The sequence below is a fragment of the Pagrus major genome, chromosome 23, assembly GCF_040436345.1.
Source record: "Pagrus major chromosome 23, Pma_NU_1.0".
Taxonomy (NCBI): Eukaryota; Metazoa; Chordata; class Actinopteri; order Spariformes; family Sparidae; genus Pagrus; species Pagrus major.
Window position 1 is genome coordinate 8123668 of NC_133237.1, and position 12058 is coordinate 8135725.

At 40.8% G+C, this 12058-nt stretch overlaps 1 protein-coding gene across 1 annotated transcript; it reads right to left on the reverse strand.

Moving 5' to 3' along the window:
• Window positions 1–71: 71 nt before the first annotated feature.
• Window positions 72–11609, reverse strand: LOC141019443 (casein kinase I). The gene is made up of 11 exons (XM_073494361.1): window positions 11395–11609; window positions 8531–8621; window positions 8202–8312; window positions 7683–7831; window positions 6755–6983; window positions 4435–4605; window positions 4104–4252; window positions 3815–4010; window positions 3552–3691; window positions 2070–2137; window positions 72–1953 (listed from the first exon to the last, which is right to left on the reverse strand). The coding sequence occupies exons 2-10, from the start codon at window positions 8604–8606 to the stop codon at window positions 2105–2107; spliced, it is 1254 nt and encodes a 417-aa protein (XP_073350462.1). The 5' UTR covers window positions 8607–8621; window positions 11395–11609; the 3' UTR covers window positions 72–1953; window positions 2070–2104.
• Between the last annotated feature and the right edge of the window lie 449 nt (window positions 11610–12058).

Genomic DNA, 12058 nt, shown 5'->3' on the forward strand with positions numbered 1-12058 from the left:
TCAATTAAAAACTAGCACATCACCTTAAAAACATCTACACGCAGCAGTATGGGAAAGATGCGCAAGAAAGGTTGTGTGCAACGTTATTCATTTTTATTACTTCATAAAATATACACAAATACTGTTGTAAATAAAGTGTGTTAAAGAACTGTACAAGATATCAGTACACAATACATAAAGTGAAATCCCCATCACCTCACACTCTTCTATACCATTCCCAACCCAACAGTTACAATACCACTGGGTCATGGTGGCCTGTACAAAAGGTAATTACACACACAGTACACTGTTATTTACACATCCCTGCAATTGCATCAGTTGTTTTCTTTTTAATGACATCATCAAGGTTGCTGGAGGTTAAAATCCAAAGGTGACATCAAAACTATTAGCATATAATCTTTGCAGAAGGAATATTGAAAGCCCTATGTATGACATGAGGTGGATAACCTTTGAGGCCTAAGAACAAAAAGGGACAAGCAAAAACAAAAACAAACAAGCTACCTCTAATGAGTTACAGGAGGATGAAATTAAACAGAAATAAGAATAAGGGAGAAAGTTATTTCAGACAAATAAAAAATAGTTTAACATAAATAGCTGAGAATAGAGATAAAAACAATCAGCATACAAACAAAGACAAAGTTAATCTTGTATTCTTAGCAGGGAGTCATCTCACTCTCACATGCAAAGCGTGCACACACGTGCACACCACACACACACACACACAATGTTGGATGACCCAGATGGCAGAGTAACAGTAGCCAATCCCACAATTTAGTATTTTAAATACCTAAAATTCTGAACCCAGCCCCAATTTATGTCATTAGTATGCATTTTTCTACTTTACACCTTAAAACAAATAACCACATTTTGGCTTTACATCGAAATAAAAAATATTTACAGTGAAGTAAACATAAAAAAAAAAAAAAGAAAAAAATCATTGGATGTCCCATCCCCCTACAAGTTCCCTAACAGAGCCTGCCCACTCCCCTATGACCTCCAATAACAAAAGAATAAAAAAGGTAACATTAAGAACTATCATAAAAATTGCAGCCGCTATTTGTTAGCCAAAATGGGCAGCTATGGTCTCTGGTCAAATACACTGAGAAATTCCTGAGGAGATTTCCCTCAAGACTTGGGAGTGTGTCTTTGCAATATCTATGGTCATTCTTCACCTTACCCACTCACATTAAAACCAAAGAAAACATGTAAGTCAAAACAGGCAAAAACAAGGGTTGTTGGTGGTTTTTGTGGCCGAGTTTTGAGGGAGAGTAAAATATTCATGACATGGATGAAGGCCAAGCAAATTGCTACTTCACCAGAAAATGACTCTACAACAGCTAAAACATCACTTACTTATCCTTTTCTAAGTTACCTTTCTTTTTTCCTACTACCCTTTCACCTACCTCTCCCCATTTCTGTATCTTTCAGCTGTTATTTCTCTCAAAAAAGCAAAAAAAGGGAAACTCATAACAAGCTCCAATTGAAAGATAAAAGGGGTGACATTCACTGAAAAGTTGTTTTTGCAGGGTTAAAACTGAAAAGAGAAATCTTTACAAAGCCAATCAGCATATCAGAAGCCAAGCTGACCTTTGACAAGAAACACACGCACGTGTCAGATACCTTTCTGCTTCATTGATGCCAACAGTTCTTCACATTTGTCAGACAGAAGGTACTGAGGGAACATTTTGAGGAGTGGAGCAGGTATGAGCAACCATGGAGTAACAAAGATGTAGAACTGTTATTTATTTGCTTTTTGTCTTGTGGTGGTCCACGGTTCAGCAAGAAGAGTTCATGAAAGAGTGCATGTTGGATACTGTCATGTACTTCCGTGGATCCTTTAAAGATTTACTGTCCTTTTCCAAAGATCCATGTGTCCATTGGCAATCATCTTTTCATAAGACAAGGTAAAAATAAAAGGAAAACAATCTGGAGCAATGAATATACTTTGCAGCCCTGCAACAACAACAAAAAAAATAAAAATGGAGAGATGGTCATTGGAGCACGATGTCTTGGCGAGTGGTGTATTTCTGCAGTCAGCATGTGAATAAATGAGTGAAATTAGACCTCACCTGTCAGTTTCATGTGCATGCAGAGCCAACCACTTCTACTTCCCCATGTGCTCAAATGGCACGCTGACCTGCAAAAGAAACACAATCAAGACTCAGAAGAGGAATTAGCGGTCTGGTGCTCTCTCTCTCACACACATACATTCACAACTGTTATAGCATGATTAACCAGAACCATCTCCTATATAAAGGCAACATCACACAGATCCAAACATTCAAATGGCCAGTTGCCAGGGGACACATTTTGTCATGATATAGACTGTGATCCAATAACAACCTTGTTCTGACGAAATTGTTTTCATAATACAGCTACTATGAGTACTATTTAGCCTGTTTTAAAGTGTAATCCAATTGTCGTCCGTTAAAATTGTGATGTTGATTCTAGTTTCCCAAAAGCCATAAAAGAAAAACAACACTTGCATACTGCAATGCATGATACTTAAGTATAATAGCCATGTGACAAATACTATTTTAAAACTTGTCTTTTGTAACCATCGCAAAGAAGTGCTGAATTAATTCTATGGACATTTTTGAGCCCTTAGGTTTTGGTGCTGCTGTATTAGTTTGGATTCTAGTGCAACAGAGCTCCTGTTATTTTATTACCTTCCAATTTAACATACATAAAATGTGGGTGGAAGAAGGGCTCAGTGATAGTTTACCGTTATCCCTTCAATATATTAGTAACACATTTTCACATTGAACTATGATTGTTCACAATTCAAATGTTTATCTGAACATTGAAATTGAATACTTTGGTCATTGCTGCAAGAAATTGACAAAAAGACAATGCTGTGATAAGTTTCGCAATGTTAATGAAGCACCCTAGATGAATTCAGTCTATGCCAGATTCTGCAGGTGCAGTTTGTACACACTTAAACTATAACCCTAGTCCTTAACTATAAGGACTAAGGAGCTGCGATTTTGGATGTCAAGCTGTATGTAAAATGCTAAACAAGTGGACCATTCCTGGCATTGTCTACTTCAACACACAGCATTCTCATAAATTAATGATTTTTTCCATTAATGCAGTGTGTGTCACATGGCCAACCATGCGTTATATTATTATATCTGTTATTATATTATATATAGATATAGATATATTATATCTATATCATTATATCTGTAAATACTTGGAGTGGTCATTGAACACTTGAGATTGTCTACTTTATTATTTAATTTTATTGTCTACTTTATTATTTTATTTTATTGTCTACTTTACTATTTTATTTATATCTTTATCTTTTGTTTCCATTCATGCTATATTTCTATTTCTACTTTGCACGGAGCATCTGGAACAAAAACAATTTCCCCCCGGGGATTAATCAAGTATTCTGATTCTGATTCTGAAAGGAGCTGTGATAATAATATTAATCATAACAATAATAATACATTTTACTTATATAGCACTTTTCATGATGCATCATCGGAGATTAAAACCAACACATTAATAATGTAGAAAAACAACATCTGTGAGTGTTTATTCACCTGTGATGTGGAAATCCTGGATTGGTCATGACGGGCTGTGAGGTCAGAGGATGATACGTTGGCAGGAGCCCCACGGTGAAGCCGCATGCTCACCTTCCTCTCCCTCTCTGCACGAGAAATTGCACGAGGCGATGTGTTCCCTGAAATTATGGACAAAATTGAGAACCACGTTAAGTGCCGATATTGCAGTGTCAGCATAGTATTACTCCATTATTAGCAGATGGATAGCAGGAATTTGAGACTTTTTATTTAGCAGTACTCACCAGACTGCTGGACCCTTGAGGCAGGGTTAGAGATGGCCTGCTCTGGCCCATTCCTGACTCTGTTGGCAGCTCCAGGGTTGGGACCTGGAGGGAGGCCCCGTGATGCAGACCCCCTGGGGGCTCCTCCAATCCTCTCATCCCTCTCATCTCCGGTCCTCCTCTCTCGATCCCCATCCTCGGCTGTCCGACTGGCACCCTGATAGATAAGATCAGCCACATTAAAGCTTTTCCATTAACAAAAAATAGCTTTTCTAGGCAACAAAACAAACAAACTCGTTTGTAACCTTACAAATTTGAGCATGTTCCAGTCAAAGACGTAATCGTAGGAGAAACCCTGACGATGGAAAAGATTCCTGAAGAGCTGTCGCAGGTAAGAGTAGTCTGGCTTGTCATCAAAACGGAGTGAACGGCAAAAATTCAGGTATGTGGAGAACTCGGCTATAGGAAAATAAACAAAACAGTCATTAGGAGAAACTCGACTTCAAAAGATTAGACAACATTTGCATTGTTAGTGTTCAATTCCATATTAAGAAAACCCAATAGTGCAGCTGCAGATCATTTCAGAACTGCAGGTACATTACTAACCAAATACACAGAGGCACCAGAGACACATCACTTACAAGGGTATCCTTTGCAAAGAACCTCGATGGGTGTGGACATTTTCTTCTCACTGATTCGTTCATACTTCTGTCTCTTGGTAGCGGCCTTGAGGCCCTGCCAGGGGAGGGAGCCCAGGTTGAAGTACATGAGGACATAGCCAAGAGACTCCAGGTCGTCACGTCTGGACTGCTCTGTAGACAGAAAATGCGAGAGTGTGTACAGAATGGTCATTTACACAGGTCTTGTTTACAGGTTTGAAATAATAAATCGCCAGTGATCAGTAACAGCTCATTGTGTGTAAAAACAACAGTCACTAGTAAGTCAGCTCTTGCCGTCAAAAACGAACAAGGGGGCCCATTGGCACAATTCTGCCGATTATTTTGTTACCGCACCTTCAAGAGATGTTAGGTCACAGTGATCCTCAAGTTGGCAATGTGTCACAACTCAGCCAAACAAACATTTATTTTACTTCACCTGACTACAGTAGAAAATGCTAAGATGGAGTTTAACAGGCTCTGAAATATGGGTGGCTCATCTGTTTAATTCAGTATCGGTATTCCTGCTACTTATCATTTTCTTTCCATCACACAAAATAAGGTGCTCATGCAGCACTTACTGACAAACGTGTGTAGTCTGTTAATCAGACAACACTTGTGTGCGTGATTCTTTTGTTGATTCAAAGTGAACAAAATCCCTTCCTGAACACTGTGTTTACATCTTCTTTAAAAGTGGAAGCAAGGTGTGGGCATCAAAATACTTACCACCATTATTGGTTGCTTAAATTTCACATTTAATGGATTCTCCAAAATAACTACTTGATGTAATGATTAAGTAAGGCAAAATTTTCTAACTGAAATAGCATATCCTATGACTCTCACCAAAATAATTGTCCATTCAGTAAATACTGAAACGGTCACTTGTATTAGGGTCAGGCGATGTCTGCCGAATTGGCATATGACGACGTCTACAGGGAAAACATCGTGACAGACGCTGACATCGTTGTTTACGAATTTGAGGCAGCGTGTCCCCTCAGTGCAGTCGTAAGGCAGCAGTTGTGTATTAGCTCACCACTGTAGGTGCCGCAGTTACCCACAGTTGCTCTGACATGAATCTCCAACGGTCTCACCCTGCAGAGGAAACCATCTCCCGTAACCACTGACATACAACACTGTGCCGGGTTTAAAAGCATCCTTGTCTCCGCACCACATGTCTATAACTTAGCTTTGTTCAGCCTCATATGCATAAAACAACGGTGGCCGACTAGCCAAGGAACCTAAGCTAAGAAAACTGTGTGTAAAAACGGCATGACAGAGAAACAGTGGCCCGCGGGAAAAGAAATTCTGCTGCCACAAATTTAACCGAGTGTCTTGGGTTCTCCTAACTGAGCTGGTTTAATAAGAAAATAATAAACAGGACATGGAGACGTAATTTTAGTGCACTGAGCAGCAACACACTTCTTTTCATTTCCTCTTCCCACATGTCACAAACAACAACTCTTGCCCTATGGCAACTCTGAGGGGACATGCCACTTAATTGGTGGGGAGCCTTTTATATCACGATGTTACAATGGTCAGGGATTGACGATGGACAACCCTAAATGGTATCTATCCAAAATACAGACGTAAATAATTATATATAAAAGGTGCTGAAGCAGTTCAGCTAGAACACTGCAATGCGATGGGATACTGTGTTTAAATGGTTATATAAAAGAACTCAGTAGAATGTATATGTAGAAGGAATGAGAGAGCATTGCACTGAAATGACAACACCGCATCAGGGCTATTTTTCTTCCCCGATGGTATTTCCTTCTTCTACACTCTCATGAGCCCTCTGCCTTCACATCATCCGTCTGATCAGATAGGGTGTGTATAAACAAAAAGACTATACAAAGAGAAGGCATGTCCGAAATCAGACAGCAGGAGGACAGAGAAGAGGGAACAGCAGTGACAATCAGGGACAAACTGTTTATGGAATGTAGAGCCAAAAGATGGCTGCTTCCTGGCTGAAAAAAGTTAAGCACCAATAAAAACTTCAGGAAAACTAAAATTCTGAGGCCATTATTATATTCTGACACAGATGAACTTCAGTCTGCTTATGTCAGGATCACCCACACATTTAGATACTTTAACCCCTCCGCCATGGCAGTAGGACATAGAATGTAAATGAACATGAATAACAACAAGTCTAACAGGGACTTTGTTCAAAGTGTCATCTGTGTCACAACTTGTGTGTGAATAACAGGGTGAAGAACCAACAGCAGTGATGTTTTATGAGGATCTAATCCAATGTGCAAAACAAGTGACTTATCAGGGTTGTGCATTTGCTCCACGTGTGCCTTACCGATTCCAAGATGTGTGTTGATGGAGGCATAACGTGCTGTGCCAGTCAGGTTCTTGTTCTCCCTGTAAGGGATGTGCTGGTGTGTGCGGGCATCACGGTACTTTTTGGCCAGGCCAAAGTCAATGATGTACACCAGGTTACCCTTCTTGCCAAGCCCCATCAGGAAGTTGTCAGGCTTGACGTCCCGATGGATGAAATTCTTTGAGTGGATGTACTCAATGCGACTTATCTAAAGAAGATATAGGTGACAGAGAGTGGTGTCAGGTTCTGTAGTACAGAATATAAAAAACATGGATACACAGGATACATTGGAAAGAGTCATAGCAACAGGGTCACAATATCACATTCTACATGCTGTCAAGCCAGCACTCCCCTTTTGTTGTTTCACTGAGCAGTAGTAGGTGCACCCAATACATCAATAACTTGAGCAAACTAAAGCAGAAGGACAAGGGAGGACAACTGGATATATGAAGACAGGACATGGAAAGGTGATGACCCCAGGCTATAATGGGAAAGTCAAGCATCCATATAGAGCTCTGACACAGCAACTTGGCGGCAGCTAGAACAAAAGGTGAGGTGAGTTGTGCTTGAGAGAGCTATGTGTGAAATGAAATATCTAGGCCAGGGCAGTCTAAGACGAGGCCAAAATTACAGAGTACACTGGATGCACTAGAGTAGTGGAGACCAAAATGTCTACAATCTTTAAAGCAGCCTTAGGGGAATCATGTGCAAGGGATATATATAGGGCGTGCACCAACAAATAAAAGTCAAGTAGGTCATGCACATGACCTAGTAGGATCATAAATATGTTTTCTCTGTATTCCACTTGTAATCAGAAGTGTTTCACAAAGTGGGATCTTAACTAAAGCAACAGTGAAACTGTCCTAATTCTAATGCCCCTGGCTTAACATGAGGGTTTGTGTCATACCATCTGGTCTGCCAAAAGCAGGACAGTCTTTAGGCTGAACTTCCGCGAGCAAAAGTTGAAAAGGTCCTCCAGACTGGGACCAAGCAGCTCCATTACCATCACGTTGTAATCTCCCTCTGCACCACACCACTTTATCGATGGGATGCCCACTAGAATAAACACATACGCATACAGAGTGAGTATAAGGTTTGTTCAACCTGTTATAACGGACATACCTGCAGTTTTTTTGTTGCTAATTTTGCATCAAGTACATTTTCTTTGTTTAAACTTGGTAAATCTAATACAAGATAATCAATTTTTTGAAAAATGCCTTTACTCATCTAGGTTTACTTAAGTTGGATTTAAATATAATAAGATAATAATTCAGTCAAATTCTTATTGTTAAAAAGAATGTATTGTACATCTTTCCAGCAGGCTGAGGAGAGTATTGCATCTATAACATTGACTGGGACAAAAAAAATAGATAAGCACCACTTGAAATATCTTGTGGAGCGTGTCACAGCTAAATTCACTCCTTACCTCCTCCTTGCATCATCTTGTAGAACTTGCTTTCAATGTGCAACTGTGGGTGTTTGGTCTTCACACATTCCAGCTTGATGGCTACCTCCTCACCGGTGGCAATGTTGGCACCTGAGGACACACACAAAAATACAACCACAGCTGTAAGAGCTATGGCTATTGTAACAGTAACATGCCAATGATGGAAAATAGGGGTTGGTGCCCAGGTAAGGGGGGAAGTATGGTATAGTATGAAAAGTGAGACTGTCCAGAATCTAATGTGCAAAGAACCATAACAGAGGAGACGCATGGAAAGGTGGGGGGGAAAAAAGGTGTGCCTTTTCACTTACCAAGGTAAATATCGCCAAAGGAACCACTCCCTATCTTTCGCCCGAGCCGGTACTTGTTCCCCACTCTCAGCTCCATGGTTGCGTGTTGTCACTGTCACCAACAGAGAAATAGAGATGATTATTGGAAAGCAAAGGACACATGACACCATGCTAGCTCATCTGTGCACCTCTTTTCACTCAGTACTAACTCTGAAACATTATAGAGTTAGTGCTAGCACTATAATACTAACTCTATCTCAACTGAATAGAACATAGGTCCTCTTCCTGACTTTCCCAAGTGGCAGAATGAGGGATGATATTCTTAAGAGTCAGTCAGCTGCTCACATGATGATCCGTCAGTCCCAGACACACAGAACTGACCACGTGTTTGTGTGAGAATGTTGCCTGAGCTGGGCTAGTTGATCAGCAAACAGCTGTCTGGCCTCCAGAGATACACGATTAGGATTGGGAGGGGGAGGTGGTTGAAGTGAGATCAGCAAAAGCAAGGAAGGGAGGAGAAAGAAATACAGCAAAGTGAGGGCTACACAGAACTGTAAGTTGCCACACTTGAAAACCAGAATCAACTGCTGCATGAGAACTTTAAACACATGAAGTGAAATGAAGTGCATCTTCTGAGCTGAACTGCACGTGATGCTGGAGCAGGATCATCATTTATTTAGTACTCGGTCTACCACGCCACAATGTGCAGCCACTGCAAAAGCAAGACTAAGCTCTCTCCACTGTTCTGTACTAGCACTGCCAAGGGAGGGAAGGCATGAGCAGCCGCGGAGCACTGGCTGGCTTTATCTGTGTCAAGGCCCTCAGACGATTCTGTGCAATGAACTTCAGAAAGAAAAGTGCTGCAGAGAATGCATCAGCGTAGAGCATCATTAATCAAGGAGATTTGCTTCCTTTCTAACAATTTCAGAACACTATGTAAACAAAAACTGTGCCCTTTATAGCAACAATGGGCCCCTGTTCCAAATGTAGCACTGCTGCATCTTCAAATAACACTTCCAGTCATGTGCCCTACTGACAGTTCAACAATATATGAAAAAGAACATATCATCTATATGGATTCCTGCCTCAATCCACATCCCCTATAGAAAACATGAAACAGTCTCATGACAACTCAGATAAATTACAAAACAAAACATTCTCAGACAACCTCAGTTTTGCGGACATGCCAACTCAAGCAAGCAGAAGAGTCATCAATTCTGCAAGGACTTGTCCATCTGCATTCAGTCTCCTTTCTCACAACATAAATTATCCCAGAAGTTACTTTGCTTGATTGTAAGCAGAGGGATTGGAAAAAAGAGAGCTGCTGACACCAGCTCTAAAAACTATTTTAACAGTTATGATGGCTTACATACCATCACCTCGGACCAGCTGAGCCTTGTTCAAGGATGTAAAATCAAAATAACTTGCATTTCACTGTCCTCATTTCAAGTGAAAAAACATTAATTGCACCAACATATTGTAAGACAGGTAGGCCCCTAGACCTCCTTGTCAACTCAAGCTGATGAGAGGACAGTCTGCCATGTGGATGTGATGGAGGCAGATGGATATGGGTTAATAAAGGGTTAGGTTTCATTACACCAAGAGGGTGTCTCATATGCTGCAGCCAGGGACCCTGTTTAGGGAGCAACATTAATCACGAGGCTACACAGTAAGTGCCATTGATTAATTACTTGGTACAGGAACAGTGTCACACAATTTTAAATCGCAGTTTCCATATGGTTCTCATTTGCATATACCCTCATTTTAAAAAGCTTAGCTAGGGAGAACTTGGTATTGCAAAGACATGCATAGTGAAAATTTAGCAGCAATGTAAAGAATGCATGGTTTGACGTTTTAAAGATGGCCTGTGCAATGGGATGTGTAACAAGCTTAACACACTGCACATGAAAAAGCAGTTTGTGCTGTTATTGTTGTGGTAATGGTCTTTAGGACAGTGGATTGGTTAAGATAACACAGTACATAACCACCGGTTAAGGGGAGTCTCTGGTGGCAGGATGTCCTGAGGAGGTGGTACATTGAAATAAGCCATACATCACTCATACATCGATCCCCTGAATCCCAAGTGTGAAGTAATGTTGCGTTTCTTATTCAGTGAGTAAGATTCTCTTGTGTAGAAAGTGGCCATGAAAGTTCAAAATAAGTTCTCTTTATAAGGAGAAAACAAGTGTCAGGGACCCAAAGCTAGAGCTTCCAGTCACATGAACAACAGCACTGTTACGCCTCTCACTCCGACAGCTGTCACTCCACAATCAGCTCCTGCGTTCCAGACTCGACACCAAATGCAACCACCAATATAACCCGAACTTAAAAACATAAAATAAATACAGTCTAATAATTCAATTTTTACGGTGCTGGAATATGTCAGGCTACGGTGCTCTTTCCTGGTTAGAGGAGCAGCAAGTCAGTTGTATTTTTCGCTACGAGGGCAAACATATTTGCTCTAACAAACATATTTCATGAAATCCACTCACAGCTATGATGTTTTAAAAGACCCGTTTGTATAATTTACAGCCGCCTGCAGTACAAATATAAGGCGAAGACATTCACGTTAGTTAACTGTGAGCGTTAGCTGCTGCGAGTAAGCTAGCGTTAGTGGAAATACGTTAACGGAACCGTGTTACGTACTGCACCAGGATTATTTCGAAACTAAAAAGGCTAAAAAATACGTATATATCGCATTTCGCCACATTTTGTATCATACTTATAACCGCACCCATTTATGTACTAGGTTAGCCTGTATAGATAGCCATCCTTACTACTCGCCCCCTCCCCCTCTCCTCTAAGCCGTGAATACTATACTCTGATTCGGCCGAATCAGGCCCTTTTCCCCCTTGGTTTCTGTGGTTCCCCGACCCACCACTTACCCGATATTGGGTTCGTCCGAGAGCTAATTCAGTGGAGGTTCTGATCCGATGGTTGTCAGTCGGTCAAGAGCCTGGGCAGAGGAGGATGGGAGCGGATTCTGGCGGCTCTCATTCCCCCAGCTCTTAGATCTGTCGTCGGTTGCACTCCCTGTTGATAGTCCCAAGAAGCTCCAGCAGCACGAGCGGCCGTTCTCCACTCGAGTCTGTCTCCCCCTCTCGTTACTTAACAACGCGCCCGTTCACAACGTCGATGATGTCATTCTCTGGATGTCAGGGCACAGTCATTAAAGGAAAAACGTCACACTTAACTGCTCCTTCCTCCATAAATTTGACCATTCATAAATTATCCCGTTTCTTTCTTTTACTCCATTTGGGTCATAATGCTGTTTGCCAAGTGAATCCAGTCGTTTGGTTGTGTTTATCAACACACACATCACTTTTTAATGTCAGTAAATTACGATAATGATAATTGTATTTTTCCTGTGATCAATAAAGTTTATCTATTAGTTAGTACATATCAAGCATCTTCCAGATAATGTCCTGATAAGCATCACATCTCAGCAGAGTTGGGTCAGATTCCTTGTAAATGTAAAATGTAGTCAATTACTGAATACAAAATACATTGCATTTTTTGTAATACTAATGTAATACATTGGATTGGAAA

Excerpts from the sequence above, each read along its gene's own strand:
- LOC141019443 (XM_073494361.1), bottom strand. The coding sequence starts at position 8,606 with ATGGAGCTGAGAGTGGGGAACAAGTACCGGCTCGGGCGAAAGATAGGG. Across the intron at positions 7,832-8,201 it reads CAAGATGATGCAAGGAGGAG|TGGGCATCCCATCGATAAAG; the intron begins GTAAGGAGTGAA and ends TGTTTATTCTAG. Across the intron at positions 2,138-3,551 it reads CCAGGATTTCCACATCACAG|GTCAGCGTGCCATTTGAGCA; the intron begins GTGAATAAACAC and ends TTTCTTTTGCAG.